Source organism: Mustela putorius, unplaced genomic scaffold (assembly GCF_011764305.1).
Source record: "Mustela putorius furo isolate JIRA1106 unplaced genomic scaffold, ASM1176430v1.1 tig00000698_pilon_pilon_pilon, whole genome shotgun sequence".
Classification (NCBI taxonomy): Eukaryota; Metazoa; Chordata; class Mammalia; order Carnivora; family Mustelidae; genus Mustela; species Mustela putorius.
In genome coordinates this window covers 1,201,150-1,218,751 of record NW_025421449.1, presented here as the reverse complement: position 1 = coordinate 1,218,751, position 17,602 = coordinate 1,201,150, and the positions used below count along the sequence as shown (strand labels likewise).

Genomic DNA, 17,602 nt, shown 5'->3' with positions numbered 1-17,602 from the left:
CTACCTTCAGGGTCCGCACCCCCACAGGTGTGCACAGGTGCGCGTGTCTGGGTGTGTGCACTTCCACACGTCAGCCACCCACAGTGGCTCAGACACAGCGTCGCGTGGTCTCCCGCTCCCCCCCCACCCCAGGCACAGAGAGAACCACCAAGAGCAGACGCCTGTGCAGCCCTCTGGCCTTTCTGGGGTTCACAGAAGAGGCAGCAAGCCCCCTCCTTGTCCCAAGAACTTGCCAGAAGCACTCTGAGTTCTGTCTTCTCCCACCTGCCGAACCCTGAGCCAACTACCGGGTCCCCTCTGGGGCTACAACTCCCTGTCCTGCTTTTTCCCCATGTTAACTAGGCTTGGCGTACGTTATCTCATTTAAAGCTCGTAAACACATTGTGAGATATGCCCTGATGTGTCCTATCTCTGTTCAGATGACAAAGCTGAAGTTCGGTAACCTTAAGAGGCTTGCCTGGAATCACACAGCGAGTCTCAGCCCCAGCCCAGCTCCCAACGTGTGCTCCTGATCACTTTCTAGATGCGGCCCCTGGCCTGGGCTGGCCGAGAGTGTAAACACGCACCCCCACACCCCAGGATGGTGCCTCCATGCCAGCCCCCACCCCTGCCGTCCCCTCTTCCCCCTGGATCTCTCCCTGCTCTGGCACCCAGTCCTAAATCTTTTCTCGAGAGTCAAGGCTGCGCCATCCAAGCAGGGGGTGGGACGAGGGGCGGGAGCTAGAGCTGAACCCCTGCCAAGGCCCTCAGCACCCTGCTGGGGAGAGCAGCTCCGAGGGCTGGCAGTTAGCAGAATGGTGAGCGTGTCCCCGACCGCAGGCCAGCCTGCTCCCCAAAGCCTGGAGGAAAGCCCGCTGTGCTGTTGACCCGTGGAATCCAAAGGCTGCTGCTGTGTGCTCATCTGATCCAGAACGTTTCCAAAATGGAGGAGCCTGGGTTGGAGTCCTGGTTTGTTACCCACTTACTGAATGAGCTGGGCTGGGGACGTCCCCTTTTGGAATCTGTCCTTCGTTTCTGCAGGAAAGTAGTTGATTGATGATTGACAACGATGTTCCCTGCTCTGAAACTGTGTCTTGGATTCTAGAGTTCCATGGGACATCTGAGAAGTCTGGCCAGGACATGGGAGTCTGAAGGGTGAACGGCTCTGGACCCGATGCTCTACTCAGCCCAGCTCGCCTTCACCTGAAGCTTGGGAGTGACCCCTGTCTCCCCGAGTGCCTGGCTTTGCACCTACTCCTCTCTCCCCCACAAACTCCCGCAGCCAAGAGGATTTCTCTTCCGTAGCACATCCAGGCAGGGCACCAGGGCTCAGGAGGAAAGAGGAAGCAGGCCACTTGTCCCAGACCCAGGGACAGCCATGGGGGCCCATGTCATTGTGACTGACGCCAACATCTCGTCCAGCCTTGAGAGCAACACCACGGGCGTCACAGCCTTCTCCATGCCCAGCTGGCAGCTGGCACTGTGGGCCACCGCCTATTTGGCCCTGGTGTTGGTGGCTGTGATGGGCAATGCCACAGTCATCTGGATCATCCTGGCCCATCAGAGAATGCGCACAGTCACCAATTACTTCATTGTCAACCTGGCCCTGGCTGACCTGTGCATGGCCACCTTCAACGCCCCCTTCAATTTCGTCTACGCCAGCCACAACATCTGGTACTTTGGCCGAGCTTTCTGCTACTTCCAGAACCTCTTCCCCATCATGGCCATGTTCGTCAGCATCTACTCCATGACCGCTATCGCCGCTGAAAGGCAAGAGGGGGCCGTGGGGGAGCTGGGGGAAAGGGTCTCACTTGGTTGGGGCTCAGACAGGGCTGGTGACGTGCCTGCAGTCACACAGCAAGTTAAGAGTAGAGCTCAGGGAATTGCCTCCCGGCCACATTGTGATCCAAGAGGATGCCTCTGGAGGACGGGAGACTGTGGAGCCAAGGCAGGCAAAGCTAAGGTTAGACATAAGAACTTAGTACTGGACAGTTGTTCAAGGCCATAGGGAGAGAGCGGCTGTGTTTAGGGACCTACTGGAATGTTCTTCTCTGGAGCTGATCTTTTTTTTTTTTTTTTTTTTTTTTTGGTGTCTTTCATTACAAGGAAATTGTTTATATTGATTTCCTATTCCTAGGTAGAGGATATGGGGGAATTGAATATTGCATATAGTTACTGTATAATTATAATGGGTCCAGTTTTCTCCTGATGCTGTTCTCAGGGTGCTGAGGGATCCGTGGACCATGTACAGTCCTTCTGAAGCTGGCTGGGGCCGGCAGGGCACAGTTTGGACTCAGAAGGGGACTGTGTGACCCTGGGGGAGTCCAGTTGAGACAGACAGCAAATGAAAAGGGACACAGAAAGACACCAGGTGCGTGTAGGAGATGGGACGGGCCTGGGACCCTCAGAGACACAGACCCCTTGTCAGGATGGTTTGAGGCAGCATGAGCCCCACTATCCCCCATAACCCCCCCTAGTCTCAATCCCCCCGCCAACATGTGGCCCAACAACACGTAATGGCTGGCTTCTCTGCTCTGGGCTGTTTTTCTATGGAGTTTTCCTAAATTTGAGAAATGGATTTCTATCCATTAAAAATGAAAAGAGAAGTGTGAAAACCGTTTGTGTGGGCCACGCTTCTGTGTTTGTACCTGGGACATGAGGATCAAGACAAGTAGGATTGCCAGCAAGTCGGGCACAGGGCCAGGGGCCCAGAACCCAGAGCTCTCTGTTCTCAGGAAGGGCACATCCCTCATCCGACCTCAACCCCTCCCCCCACCAGCAACACCTCAGTCCCCCTGGACGTTTCGGCAAGTCCACTAATATTTCCTTTTCATTCACTCGACAAGTACTGGAGTGTTCCCTCTGTTTCAGGCACTGGGGGGATATATGTAGTGGGAAAAATAGTCCTGGAAATCAGGCCTCGTGGAACTTCCATTTTAAAGGGGTGTGGGGGGCAGTGGGGGGCACACGGACTGGAGGGGGTGAGGTGGGAGCCAGGAGACCAAGCAGGAGGCTGCTGGTAATAATCTGGATGGGAGAGGACGGTGTCCAGAGATTGGGGTGGTAATAGTGAGAACGCATCCGTTCATTTCTTCATTCCCACGGTTCCATGCCCACCGTGTACAGATCCTGTTCTGGGCATTGGGGAGACAAACAGATAAAGACACCTGCCTGGTAGGGATTTAAACAATAAGTGCATGAAGAAATGGTATGTTGTATTTTGAGGTCATGAGTGCTGTGGGAAGATACCAGGGAAGGGCAAGGGGGCCCGAGAGGCCAGGCTGTGTCTTAGGCTGGGGGCAGGCCGTAGGGCCAGACAGGGTATGGAACCGGCCCTTCTATGGGGTAGGATTGGAGCGAAGATGGAAGGAGGAGGGGAGAGAGAGAGTGAGCCCCATTAGCTGCGGGAAAAGAACATTCCAGGGGGCGGGCACGGCAGCAACAAAGGTCCATGGCAGGATCGTGCCTGGTGTGCATGAGGAGCCCCAAGGCAGGCTAACCTCAAAGAGACAGTGTGGAAGAGCTCAGGGCACAGGGAGTCAGTGCTCCTCTTGTGCCCCAAACACCAGGATGTGAACTGCCCAGGGCAGGGCAAGGACATCCGATTGTCCAGTCCTCGTCTCAAGGTTTGGATCAATCCCAGAGAGGAAGGCCCAGGCATCATCCAGGACGAAAGCCACTTCTGGTGGATTGAAAGGGAATAAATACATGGGACTAACCATGCTTTCACACTCTAATCCCCACCAGTCTGCAAGCCTTTCTCAAACATCTCGCTGCCCTTCCACACAGCCACAGGTGCACAAATGACCGTCTGCCCACTTTACAGAAGAGGAAAGAGAAGCTCGAGGGGGCTCGGGTGGTTTGTTTAAGACTCTACTGTTGGAATGTAGCTTAGTCAGGATTCAGATTTAGATCAGTATGAATCCAAAGTCCCAGACCTGCCCCTCCACCAGCAGGGTAAGAAGAAAAGCTCCCCCTCCTTCCCGCCCCACCTCCTAGAACAACAAGGGAGCCCAAGCCCCAAGTTGACCTACTAGTCACTTGCCTTATCTGTGGGGAAGGGCACTGAGGAAAATGGCCTCTCTTCTTGCCCTGCTGAGACCCTCGTCCAGGGTCCAGGACTGCCGAGGTCTGGAGCAGGCCCCAAGCCCAGCTACAGTAATAGGAGAAGATCAGTGTCTCGGGGAGAAGGTCAACAATCATCTAGCCTAGACGCGCGTTACCCATGACCACGAACTGTGCACAGAAATCCCAAGGGTTAAGAGCTTCTGTTGGAGTTAAAAATCACCATTATAAACAGAGGCAGCACACCACATTTTGCTGGGACCCCAGCAGTGCCTGGGACAATGTCACCGAAAGAAATCAGAGCTACCTCTGCTGTGCAGAAATTTCCAAGTATCGCCAGTAACCATCACTACTTAAAAATTACCATGGGTTCCAGACCTCCTGCTAGATCCTTTTGTTTAGTGGGTTGATAAAGAAATGTGCATTTTGCTTTGCCCCAAATCTATTTTATATATATGTAAAGATTCTATTTATTTGAGAAACAGAGAGAGAGAGGAAAGGAGAGGGAGAGAGAATCTGAAGCAGACTCTGCACTGAGCGCAGAGCCCAACACGGGGCTTGATCTCACGACCCTGAGATCATGAACTGAGCCAAAACCAGGAGTCAGATACTTAACTGACTGAGCCACCCAGGCATCCTTACTTCATGTTTGGATAACTGTATTTTAGGATAGCTGGTTGTCTCTCTAATCTCGTGTAATTTATTCCTATAAAAACCGTAATCTGTGGAGGGCCCATGGACCTTATTGGATGGCCAACAGGTCCATGACACAAAAAGAGCCCCAACCTAATCCCAAACGCTTCCTCTTCCAAGGCAGCAACTAAAGCCGTATGGGGGCACAGGTCGTGTCCTGGGTCTTTAATGGATAGAGCTCTTCGGGTCCTTTGACCTGGGAAGCAAGTGGCTACCCCAGCTCTCCATCCCTGGTCGGGGTCCCAACCCATGAGGCCTCAGCCCCACGAGACTGCAGAACATTCCCACAGTGGCTTCAGAGGTCCTGGGGGCAGAGGCAAGCCACGCAACTCAGTTCAGAGCCAGCGCTGCCTCTTCCAAGCTCGTTTTTCCTCTTCTGGAAGCCTCTGTCTCCTGGCACAAGAAAGGGAGAGACTAACCCTTGCCTGAGATACTCGGCCACCAGGCAGCATGGTGCCAAACAGCAGCCCAGATCCCCGCAGGTTCCCCCGGAGAGAGGCAGGGGCTGAGGAGACAAGCTGTTTCTGGCTGACTTCTTGGAAGAGGTGGCCTTTCACTTGGACTTTAATGAATCCAGAATGAAAGGAGAAATTCCAGGAGGAGGGGGAAGAAATGCTGCTCCCCGCCCCCGAATGTCCCACAAGCAGGGCTATTCCCTAACCAGAGAGAGCCAGGGAAGGTGCTGGAAGCAATGAGAGGGGGCTGGAAAGTGCATCGGCCATGTGCAGAGGGCCTTGAACGCTGAGTTTGAAGGTTTGGACCTGCTCTGTCTGATATTGTAACTAGAGCCATATGTGCCTATTTACATTTAAATTAATGAACATTTAAAATTCAGTTCCTCAGTTGTATTAGTCATGCTTCTGGGGTTCATAGCCACATGTGGTTAGTGACTTCTGCACAGAACCGGACATACAGAGAGCATGTCCACCACCATAGAAAGCCGGGCGGTGCTGGTTTTGGGCTTTGTCCGGGAGACTGTCTGCTTCTGCTGAGGTCTCTGCGCACAAGCGGGGCTGGCATAGGGCCAAGTGGCTCAGCTGGGCTGAGCTTCAAGCAAATGTCCTGAGAGGACTTCCAGTGTGGCCGCACAACTCTCTCATGTCAGAGGGAGGTGGTGAGGTGGGCCTGGGCTGGGGTTTCAGGGGCTAGGGCTGTGGGAGAGTCACCAGCCTGGATAGCTCTCTGCAAGTCCCCAGCAGTGGTGGGGGGTGGAGGGGAGTGGGACTACGGGGTCCTGGAGAAGGGGATGGGGGTTGCTCTGATGGGAGGATGCCCATAGCTCACACAGCCCTCTGCTCATAGGTACGTGGCCATTGTCCACCCCTTCCAGCCACGGCTCTCGGCCCTGGGCACCAGAGCGGTGATCGCTGGCATCTGGCTCCTGGCTCTGGCCCTCGCTTTCCCCCAGTGCTTCTACTCCACCATCACCATGGACCGAGGTGCCACCAAGTGTGTCGTGGTCTGGCCGGAGGACAACGGCCGCAAGACGCTCCTTTTGTAAGGCCTGGGGGGTGGGGAGCATGAGTGTGTGTGTGTGTGTACACGTCTGTGTTCATGTGTATGTGCAGGTGCATAGGCTTGAGAATGTACGTGCTTGTGCATATGCACTTGGGGGTGCACGTGCATTTTTGAGGGTGTTTGGGATTATGTGAGTCCATGTGTACACCAAGTGACACTTAGCCCTTCCTGAGAGTCAGGCTTTATATACACGAAGCCAATCAGTTTTCCTAACACTATGGGGCACGCAGGTCTTATGATTCCCATTTTTCAGATGAGTAAAACAAAGCACTAGAAACCAAGTAATACACCCACGGTCCCACAGCTGGAAGGTGGTGACGCAAGGGCTTCAATCTGGGCAGAGCCATTTTGGAGCGCCACCCCCTTCTGCGCCACCCCGCCACTCAGATAAGGACAGGGACGTCCTTAGGTGAGGGTATGCATATGGTACTACTGAGCGGCCAGGATGCACCCACGTGTGTGTGCACGTGTGTGAGAGAGGGTCCAGGAGCATGTCCGTGGAAATGGGTGTGCTCACAGGTGTGTGGAAATGTGTGTAGGGGGTGTGTTTAAACGGGGGAGGGCACTGTACATGTTCAGCCACAGAGGGTCAGTGTATTGAGGCGGAAAGGGCAGGTGTTTTCTGGAAGCTGCCTGTGCCGGTCTCCCGCTGAGGACCAGGCAGAAGAACTCAGACCTGGGCTGGCCACCGTGGAACCCTGGGTAAGTCCTTTCCTCTCTGAGCCTCGGTTTGCTACGTTCTGGCTTCCGGATGCCCAGGCATGCGACTAGGTCATTTAGCAGAGGGACAACAATTGGTTGAGGTTTGGAACGCAGTCCTTGGGAGTCCTGCTCTGTCTCCTGCTGGCTGGAGGACCCTTCGTAGTCACTTTGGCCCCCCTCTCACGTGGGGATCCTAAGACCACTCGCTGGGGGGTGCTGCGAGCATGGGTGAGCCAGGCCACTGAGCCGTTAGCGCCGCTCCTGGCCTCGAACGAGCACCCAGTATGCGGTAGTTTAAGCAGGGAACAAATGAGAGCGAACCTGGAGGTGGCCCATTTCGCCCAATAGAGACCCAGCAGCCAGAGGCCGGTGGATGTGCCCCCTGTGGGCGCCTTGCGGCCAGGTCACCGCAACAACACAGGCCCCGCCTCCTTGAACACCCCTCCCCCAACGTCCCTCTCACCCCCACCCCCCATCCCCCAACACCGGCTCCGTCTGCCCCGAGCACCGGCCAGAAGAGGGTCCCGCTGCTGCGTGGCCTTCAGTGCTACGGAAGAAGCCGGAGAAGCCCGTTCCTGGGGACTGATGAGTTTCGAGGGCGGGTCCTGCCGGGTCTCTACCTTCCCTCTGCACCCCACCCTGCTCCGAAGGTCTGGTCGCTCCAAGGCTAGTGGCCTTGTAGGGAAGGCTCGGGGACGTGTGGAGAGCAGAGTATTTTATGGATGACCGCTGAGGGGCAGTGTTTCTCCACCTTATTACAGGCCTTTCTCCCTGAGAGGTGGATCAGTAATAAATAACTCTGGGGACCCAGCACCAGTTTTGCGGGGATGGTGAGTTCCAACCCTGATTCAGGCACCAAGGGAAAACAGGAGGGCAGACGTTGAGCTAGGAAGGCGATACTTTGGTGTTACCTAGAATTCTGCGAGGGTATGGGGAAAGCCTGGTTTTATGTGTGCAAATGTGCTGGTTTTGTTGGAGGCGCTTCTGAGATCTGGAAGGGGGTTGCATTCTCACAATCTCCCATCCTGGGTGTGTAGGCACCTGATGAAATTACAAACGCCCTGTCCAGGAAAACGCACATAGACCCCCAAAATCAAAATACAAAAACGCCCAGGCTCTGAGAGGAGGCAGTCCTTATTTGTGGCAGACCCCAGATGATCCCCAGGGCTCCTTGGTGCTCATTTCTGCATAGGAACCTGGCCCAAGTGAATTCCTATACTGAACCATGTCCCAAGGAAAGAATGTCACTCATACTTGGGAAGGATCTTAGTGATTACCTCCTTGTTTTACAAATGGGGAAACTGAGACCGAGGGACAGGTCAGACTTGCCTGAGGTCACACTTTTTTTTTTTAATAAAGATTTTTATTTATTTGACAGAGAGATAGAGCAAGAGAGGAAGAGAGCAAGCACAGGCAGGGGGAACCGCAGGCAGGGGAGAAGCACCCTCCCCACTGAGCGAGAAGCCCAGCCAGGACCCTGGGATCATGATTGGAGCCAAAAGCTGCCGTTTAACCGACTGAGACACCTGGGCGCACCCTGAAGTCACACTTAGAAGTGAGAGCCTGAAAGAGAACTCAGTTCTGACTTCACAGAGCTGGCCTTCAGTGATAGGGAAATCCTTTGAGTGTTGATTAAATCTCTGGAGCTGTTTCATATGTCACAGACACTCTGCACCTCTCTGATCCTCACTTTCCCCCTCCGGACACTGAGGCAGGTGGTTCTGCTGATCCTCAAGGTCTATCTAACTCAGACACTCTGTGACCTTACAACGAAGGTAAAGTGAGGGAGGTCTGGCATTCACTGCCCTTCCCTGCCCTTACCTGCTCCACAGCCGGACTAGATGAGGATCTGGGCATCTAGGAGCACCCCTGCCCACAAGCCTTTTGTAATTAGCATACTTGCCCAAAGAGCAAGCAAACAGAATTCTCAACCCAGGCTTTAGGGAAGACATTTGCTGGAGCCCCCTGCCCCCCCCCCTCTGAGTGGCAGCTCCTCTGGAAAAGGGGCCCAGCAAGTCTGGCACACTGATCATGGGGCCTTGGGAACACTTCAGCCGTCCTAGAGAAAAGCCATGTGACAGGGCCGCAGGTCTCAGGTCTCACCTCATTCACAAGGTGTCCCCGCTGCAGCATCTCTCAGAAACCAGAAGGGCAGCACACACATTTCGTTTCCAAAAGGAAAGGAAACCGCCCCACACAGCCCAAGGTGTCCTCCGCAGGGACTAGATGAGTGACTGTCAGGGTGATCTGGGCCACTTGCTCTAAGGTGGTGTGAGAGAAAGCCTGCAGCTGTGAGCTGTGTTCCCAACCAAATGCTGATTGGCAGGAAGAGAGGACCCATATCCTGTACTGCCTGGAACTCTTGCCCCTGGCCTGTTCCCTGGTAAGGATATCCGCGGGGGATGGAATGGTGATGGAATTGGTGAGAATGGAATTAGTCATTTTACTTCCTCCTTTGTGGTTAATGGCATTTTAAATGTTAAACAAATATACTCTTTGGTTAACTTTTTCATTCCTATTTATTTCCTTTTTCGGTAGTATTTGTCTATCATCTGGAGAATCACACAGATAAAGCAGGTGTCCCTTTTGCAGCAGGCGAAGCCCTCTTTGGGCATATATGCTCGCCAATGTTGTCCCCCCCACCCCTTTATGTTAAATCAAGGCCTTGGGAGGTGGCCCCGGGTGGCCGGCCAGAGTTGGCTCAGGGGTGCGAGCGGGGACAGGGAAACTGAGCGCTGGCAGATGCAGAAGTCGCTCCCTGGCCGTCCCATGCCCAGGCCCTTGCCTTTCCCTCCAGGTACCACCTCACGGTGATCGTCCTTATCTACGTGCTGCCTCTCGTGGTGATGCTCCTCACCTACAGTGTCATCGGCCTCAAGCTCTGGAGACGCGAGGTTCCCAAGCACCAAATGCACGGCGCCGGCCTGCGCCACCTGCGGGCCAAGAGGAAGGTGCGCGCCGGGGGCGGGGCTCGGCGGCGGGGGGGCGGGGTCAGTTCGGGGCCCGCCTCAGGGCACCGCCCTTCGGGAGCCCGCCCCTCTGGCGGTACGGGTGAGCACGGGATCCATCCCAACTTCCCCCAGTGCAAAGCCCCGCCTGAGCCTGAGTTCTTCCCAGGAGGTCACACTTTAGCCCTTGGCCAAATGCGAAATGGAAGGAACTCCCCCAGAATGTTTGGAGAATCCTAAAGCCCCACAGAATTGCAGGTATTCTGAAGAATCTTAGAATGACTGAATCTCAAAATCTTAAGACATGTTGCGTAATTGGAATGTTGAATTTAAGAAGCCCTGTGGAACTCCGGGAGGCTTCTGTATAGAATTACAAGAGAATTCTCAAATGCTGGAATGCACAGCTCCCATCCGTGGAGTCCAGCTGCACGCAGTCTGCCTTCGATTTCCAACCCAAGTGCCAGTGTCGTCCTTCCTCCCGGCCATTGGGGCCCTCCAAGGGTCCCGATAGAGCATTCTATGATTCAGACCTCCTCTACTCTCTTCTCGGGAAAGTTTATCTTTGCCGTGCCCTTCTTGTTAGGAGTCCAAGGAAGGTAATGGTTAATCTCAAGTATGAGGTTCCCCTCTTGGCTTCATGTCTGCTACTGGGCATTTTTCATAAGGCAATTCAGGGAAGTAGGCAGACATGGGACACCATCTGAGTGTCCCTTCTCACCACGAGCTGGTCTCCACTTGCCATCACTGGCTTGCCCTCCATTCCTCACGGCGTACTGAGCCTGCAGAGACCAGGCTTGAGAGGGACAGGTCAGGGTGCTGGCTCCTGGGCAGAGGCTGGGATGCCGGACTAGAGTCTTACTACCCATGGATAGAAGGGTTATGACAGATGGAGAGAGGGGCACCTGAGAACCATAGCTGGCATAGGGGATCCCCCAAGAATTGGGTTAGGAGCTCACCCACTCTGCAGGAAGGGGAGCTGCTCTGAGGGAAGGGGTCTGGGACACCAGCTAGATGAGGCAGCCCCAAGCTGGGCTTCAAGGAGTAAGGATGTGAAAGAAAGAACAACAGTTCGGGCAGAGGTGTAGGGCCTAGGGGTCAAGACCATGAATGCTCCAGGAGACTGAGGGCTTCCCAGGGATGAGGGGCGTCCTGCCGCCACTCTTGGAGGTTGGAGGGGATGCTGCTTCCAGGCTGAGGTGTGACCTGAGGCTCTCCCGGCCCAGTTTGTGAAGACCATGGTGCTGGTGGTGGTGACGTTTGCTATCTGCTGGCTTCCCTACCACTTCTACTTCATCCTGGGCAACTTCCAAGAGGACATCTACTACCACAAGTTCATCCAGCAGGTGTACCTGGCGCTCTTCTGGCTGGCCATGAGCTCCACCATGTACAATCCCATCATTTACTGTTGCCTCAACCACCGGTGAGCCCTCATCCCAGTCCCCCTCTCCTTGGCCCTCAGGGACCCGTGGCCTTGGCCCCAGTTGGGCTCCCTGGCACAGCGTGAGCCTGTGCCCTCCACCCCCGCATGGGTTGCTGTCCTCATACTGAGCCCACAGCACAATCCTCACTCCCTTGGGGACCCAGCTCGAGCCCCCTCCTCCTCCCCAAGGCCTTGTCCCATTGCCCAGGCCACAGCTGTCACCATCCATCTGTTCCTGCCCTCTCTTCAGGGCCTACATCTGGGGCCAGGAGAAGAGAGAAGGGAGGGACAGAGAGATGGAGGGAGGAGCAAGGTCAAAGAGAGGCCATAGGACAGACAAAGAGGGAGAAAGGAAGGAGCCTGGTAAAGGAGGGCGGGACTTCCTCTGTCCTGACATATTCAAGAGCTTCCCACAATGAGACGTTTCCTTGAGCCAGGTGACCCCACCAGCCCCAGCAGTATGAAGCACTCATGGGGGAGTGAGGGGCAAGACTGGTAAGGGAGCAGGTTGCTCCCTCGGGAGATCAGAGGGTATTTCCTGCTGCCACGGGGATTTCTGGGACAGCTGAAGAGTGTGACCTTGGCAGAGACAGTCAGGGAAGAAGGAACCAAGCTGTCACTCCTCAGACGCCTTTGGTTGTCCCAGCCCATACTTCTGGAGAATCAGCATTCCCCCAGAGGGGCTGGCATTTGCTCTGGGGCACCTGGAGAGGTGGAAGCCTTCAGGAAACCCAAAAGGAGGTCAGGTTAGAGATGAGAGGTGGACACAGTCCTGGTCTCTACAAGACAGCCATGTAGATAAGGTTGGCCATGGGCCTCTGTGTTCAAGCCTTTTATCACCCGCCTGCCCACATGTCCAGGCCACTCATCATGCCGTTAGGATCTTTGTTGCCCAGATATTCCAGCCACCTGGGCCAGGCCAGGAGAAAGTGAAAGAATTGTGATTTTTTTTTTTAAATTTTGAGTATTTAATGTGTGCTAGAAACTTCCATTGTCTCCTGAGAGGTAAGAAGATGATAGGAGGAAGGGAGGTGTTATCCCTTTTTACAGTTGAGGAAACTGAGCCCCAGAAAGGAACACTCCTAAACTCATACAGCAAGCAGTGGAACCAGGATTCTATGGAACTCCAAGGCCTGTAACCTTGACCCCACATCACACCTTTCTCTTGATGTAGTTTCTAGGAGAACTTGGACCCAGAAACTGGCATAGTCAGGGAGGGGCCCCCAGCACTCCCGGTCTGTGCATGGGCTCTCTCCCATTACCCAGTGACGCAGTCCCTGAGAGTCTGAGAGTCTGTGAAATAATTCCAGAATCCACCAAGTGGATGAACCACATAGTGTATTAGGTGTAAGTTCTACAGAAAAAAGGAACACCAGAGCTGGGGATGGGAGGACAGGAGGTGCTGGGGGGAGGCGGCGGCACAGGGGAAGCACTTTTATAGCATGGCCAGGGTTGGCCTTCTTGAGGATTCTTTTGAGCACAGATGAGGATTGAGTGGGCCCTGCAGCTGTGTAGGGAAAGGCATCCAGCAGAGGGAACAGCAGAGGCCGTGAAGCTCCCACAAGAGAGGCATTTGTTGGGCCACACCATGGAATCTTATAGAGCTGCAAGGTGAGGAACCAAAGTCAGGGCTGCTCTTCTGGAACATGGAACCTCTGTCCCCTGGGAACAGTCAAGTGGCTGTCACCAAGGGTCCCATTGATCTCTGCTCCTGACAAGCCAGTGTTCTATTTCTCCCAGGCCATTTCCTCCACTGCCATCTGCCTCCCCTTCTAATTTACCTTCTAATTTAGTCCGGCCATGGGGAGAGCTATTTTTTAAACAAATATACCAAAATGTAGTTGTTCCTTGTGCATGATTTCCCTCAAAGCAGCCCCCTTGGGAGAGCATCCTTACTCTGCCCAACATGGCCAAAGTCCAAACTTCTTCAGCCTCTAGAATACTCCTTTAAAAGCCAAGGAACAAGTCAAACAAGAAAATCTGTTATTTCTTTAAGTTGTATTTGGTTTCTTTCTGTCTGTGATAACAAATGGTCTAATTAGGCTTAATCACCCGCCTCACTCATTAGATTTAGCTCCAGATTCTTTCTGGGCATTTCCAAAACTCAAATCCACTCAGGCACAGTGAACAATGACAGACAGGGTTGAGAGGATGACTTTCCTCTGGAGAGGAGATCGGCTCCTGGAGGTGGGGGGACTTCCCAGACTGTCCCCCTCACCCGTCTGCTCAAGGTGACCCCCTGTTCTCCTAGGTTTCGTTCTGGATTCCGGCTTGCTTTCCGCTGCTGCCCGTGGGTCACACCCATTAAGGAGGATAAGCTTGAGCTGACCCACACTCCATCCCTTTCCATGAGGGCCAACCGGTGTCACACTAAAGAGACTTTTTTCATGGCCGGGGATACCGCCCCCTCTTAGGCTACCAATGGGCAGGCCAGGGGTCCCCAACATGGGGTACCTGCTGAACCCTGAAGCCTTGTGCCTGGCACCCTTGGAGAAGTAGCCAGTGGAGAGGTCCAGTCTGAAAGTCTGACCCATCCTCCAGCCTTCAGTACACCCGCGGAAAAACAAGATGGGCCAGGAGCGCGGCAAGTAGATGTGAACTCTAAGAGGGCCCAGCCCCCTCTCTGATGGGGCTTCACATCAGCCAGTAACAGTCCAGGAAGACAGTGTGAGCGAACAGTTATCTAATCCAGGAGTCACAAGCTCAGACACCTTCCTGGGGCATACAACTCAAGGAGTGACTTCCAGCGCTGGGGTAACAGGGAACGGTATGAAGTGGAGGGCGTACGCATCTAAAGGGGACAGCAGCTGACCACCTCTGGACAAAGGTTGTCATGAGGTAATGGGCACCCACTGTTGCTAGATCTTCCGGATCCTTCCAGACACACCAGAAATCCAAATCTGTGAGCCTTCCAGACTTGTTACATTTGGCTCACATTTGTATAATTATTGGTGAAACCAAACAGAACACAGCTGCGGACAGCACCCAGCCATGATACTGATTTAGTATTAGGCCAAAGACACGGGGAGGGAGCGGCTTATTTTGGAAAGCTGTGAGTTGACCTGGGGCTTCTCTGCGTGGGCATCTGAACTCAGACCCAGCTCAGTGTAGAAGGTGGATAAAGAGTCAAAAGGAGTCTCGGTTGTGTTGCCTAGGCCAAGTCACTCTGATTCTCTGCCTCTTCTACTCCCAGGGGCAAAACTGCCTCACAGGAATGCTGTGAGGAAGACTGAAGTGAGGCCTGTAAACTAGCGTGGAGTGCTGAAGAACCAGCAGGCGTGAATTTTATCCCCACCAAGCCAGCCATGCTACACAGATGCCTCCAGGGCGCAAGCAGCAGTGGTCCCCCTCACTCCAGCAGCAAGAAGGTGGCGGGCAGGAAGCGACTCCGGCAGAGCTCCAGGCCTGGCCTGGTGCACCCCAAAGACACACTTCTCCCCACTTGCTGCCTCACCTCGCACGCCCCATTGCCCCTCCAGAAGAACCACGTGACACTGTAAATGCACAGCAAGAGAGTTTAATGCTAGGTGCGCCCAGCCCCCGCTCAGAGATCGCGGTGCCCAATAAAGGGACTCTGGCCTTAAACCGCACAGGACATGGGAAGTGGGCTGATGTGGGATCCACTGGCGGGCTGTGGGGTGGGAGGGGGACAAAAGGGTCAGGGGAGGCACAGTTTCCTACAGAAGGGATTCATTCGAAGGGGAGAGGAGGACAGTGCAGACAACCTGCTCCCTGGGCTGCCTGAGACTTCATCCGCCTTAGAGCGGGGGTCTACACCCTCTGGTCCCTTGGGAGTTGGCAGAAGGTGATGAAGGGGGGCGTCTACCTGGGGAGAGCCAGTGCCCACTCTCCTCTCATTAAACCCAAACAGCCCCTGGGAGCCCAGAGGCCTCCCACCACTTTACCTTCTTAAAGGTGCGGGGGTGGGACCCGGGGGCTACAGCAGGGAACTGGCCAGGCGGGGGCTGGAAAACGCTAGCTCGCTGACACTCTGCGGAGAACAGAGAAGTTACAGTACTCAACCAAGGCCGGGGGCTGAAGCACTCCCCCGCAAGCCTCCCAACCCAGGACCCCCCCAGGGCTCAGTTTCCTTGGCATCCCCGCACGGCCTCCCCACCTCCAGCCAGCAAGCATCACTCAGGGTCTTTGAATTGGTACAAAGTTTACTAGGTCATACAACATGGCTCACAAAAGCAATGGGGAATTTCCAAGGAGGGCACTGTTCGTTGGTTTCGTTCCTTTCACCCAAATGGAGACAAGACACTTTCCCGCAGAACTGCCCACCTCCCCTCGCACCCCCAAGACAGACAGAAGGCGAGACTGTCACAGCGTGGCTCTGACCAGTTCCACGGACACACGATTCAGTGGCATGGACACGTCGCGATGGGAACCTCGGGACGCCAGACAGCAGTGGGGGCTGGGGCGGGAGGAAGCCGCTCGGATGCCCCTGGGAGGAGGAGTCCCGGCAGTGTCTGCTGGTGAGAATACATTTCCCACGGGGGAGGAGTCCCCAAGGACGGGCTGTGGAGGCCCAGGCGGCCTGTCAGATGGCGTGACTTTTCATCTTGGGCCAATAAATAACTCTGTCGGACGAATGCAGAAACCGGAAATGGGCGCCACTAAACTTCACACGTGGGGAGCGGACGACCGGGCTGAAATCGGATCATGCAGAGTGGCAGGGTGGGTGAGGAGGGGGCCGGAGTGGGGAGAGATTATCAATAGCACACGCTCTATTTTGTACCCTACGTTATGCGCCTTAGTTGGCTTGCGTCCCCTCCCCGCCGCGGCGATGGCGGGCTCTGGCGCCGGCGGCTCCCGGCCCAGCTCGCTGGGAGGGACAGGGGTAGCCGCCCGAAGAGAGACGTGCCGGAGGGGCAGCAGGCCGGGGGACTGGGACCCTTAGCTGCTCGTTTCTTCCCGGAGCCGGACGCCCACTGCCGTGATGAGGGCAGCCCCCTTGCCGCTCCCGTCTTCAGACAGGAGGAAGGACACGTTACATTTTGGTGACAGTTCCTTCACGGTTTGGTACATGATTCTGGAGAAGCTGAGAGAGAAAACACACAGAGGAGGGTAAGTGGCGAAGATGTGAAGAGACGCCGGGCCCACGAGAGGATGGCTCAGGACCCTAATGACAGGGGACAATCAAGGGGCTTCTAGAGAAGGGTTTGGGGGACACTGGATCTGCCCTGATCCCATCACCTCAGTTTCCGGCAGGGAGGAACAGCTGAAAATCTAAACCGAAGTGACCAGAAGGCTCATCAGGGCCAGGCCAGGAATAACGTGCTCAGACCCAGCCATCCCCCAAGCCCAAGGCAACTGGGGAACAGAATACGGAGAAGGGTGACAGCGCCTGCGTGTGGCCCAGTGCCGGGTCAGTTCAGCTGCGGCCCCTCGAGGTCCCCAGTCCATCACTGTCCATGGCCCAACACCTGGCCTCCAAGGCCAAGAGCGGCAGGCCCCCGGTGACAGAGACCCTCAATGACAGATGATTCTGGGTCCCCACACTGTGTTTGGGCAGTAAGACATGGCCAGGCTGAAGCAGCTCAGACCAATGGAGCTCTCAGGGGTGAGCCCACCTGCCCGCTGTCGGAGCCCTGCTTGGGCCTCCCCCCAAACACTTCTATACTACCTTCCAGCCCTGCCCGTGGCCATCGGCCATGAGGACAAGGACACTTGACTGTGGGGCACTTGAGCACGGCTTCCAAATGATGGTGCGGGGATCACAGCCCAAGAGCGTAGCTTTCTAAGCCCCACCGGTGTGCTGCCCCAGGGGACACAGAGGACAGCTGTGAAGGTGGAGAGACCGGGACAGACAGCAGTTGGCTCCCTCCCCAGCCATGGCCATGAGCTAAGAAGCATATGCCCACATTGGTTTGCATGAGGCTGCTTTTAAGGAGAGTGACATTATGGCCCCGATTACCAGGGATGGTCCCAGTGTAATTAGTAGCGGCAGTCTCTTCACTGGCAAAAGCACCGCAGTTTAGACAATAGTAGGGTCACTCCATTCAGAAGAGCCAAGCTTTGGGATATGTGGTCAAGCAAAGAGCCGGCGGGGCCGAGCACAGTGTCAGACCCTTGACCATAAGGAGGCACCTCCCCGCTCCTCTTCCTGCCTTGAAGCCTCTTGAGAAACTGATCTAGCAGGTGAACAAGACAAGGCGTCCTCCTCCCTCCGTCCCCACTGCCTCTCCCCGCTTACCAAACTCAGCCTCCTGGCCGGGCTGCAGCTACCCAGGCTGATGAGTAAGGCCACACCCACCCTCCCCGTGGATGCTGC

General features: G+C 55.1%; 2 protein-coding genes across 5 annotated transcripts in view; one reads left to right on the top strand and one right to left on the bottom strand.

Moving 5' to 3' along the window:
• The first annotated feature begins 783 nt into the window (after positions 1 to 783).
• On the top strand, positions 784 to 14,915 carry TACR2 (tachykinin receptor 2). Of its 3 annotated transcripts, XR_006607697.1 has the most exons (6): positions 784 to 1,749; positions 6,040 to 6,234; positions 9,755 to 9,908; positions 11,129 to 11,325; positions 13,577 to 14,163; positions 14,519 to 14,915. XR_006607697.1 is itself a non-coding variant. In XM_013044274.2 (5 exons), exons 1-5 carry the CDS (start codon positions 1,358 to 1,360, stop codon positions 14,556 to 14,558), a joined length of 978 nt encoding a protein of 325 aa, XP_012899728.1. In that variant the 5' UTR covers positions 784 to 1,357; the 3' UTR covers positions 14,559 to 14,915. The 3 variants fall into 3 exon arrangements, 2 of the variants coding, with proteins under 2 accessions (XP_012899728.1, XP_004769595.2); XM_013044274.2 differs by lacking the exon at positions 13,577 to 14,163; XM_004769538.3 differs by having other exon boundaries at positions 13,577 to 14,915.
• A 555-nt stretch (positions 14,916 to 15,470) lies between these two features.
• The window catches only part of HK1 (hexokinase 1), a 78,404-nt gene continuing 76,272 nt past the window's right edge, over positions 15,471 to 17,602 (bottom strand). For both annotated transcript variants that reach the window (XM_013044273.2, XM_004769544.2), the window contains one exon: positions 15,471 to 16,369. In XM_013044273.2, coding sequence (XP_012899727.1) covers positions 16,225 to 16,369 — 145 coding nt within the window. In that variant the 3' untranslated portion in view covers positions 15,471 to 16,224. The remainder of the gene's footprint in view (positions 16,370 to 17,602) is intronic.

Bases quoted from the DNA above. Each gene is read 5' to 3' on its own strand.
- TACR2 (XM_004769538.3), top strand. From the start codon at position 1,358: ATGGGGGCCCATGTCATTGTGACTGACGCCAACATCTCGTCCAGCCTT. The intron at 6,235-9,754 runs GTAAGGCCTGGG...CTTTCCCTCCAG, and splicing joins GGCCGCAAGACGCTCCTTTT to GTACCACCTCACGGTGATCG. The intron at 11,326-13,576 runs GTGAGCCCTCAT...CTGTTCTCCTAG, and splicing joins TACTGTTGCCTCAACCACCG to GTTTCGTTCTGGATTCCGGC.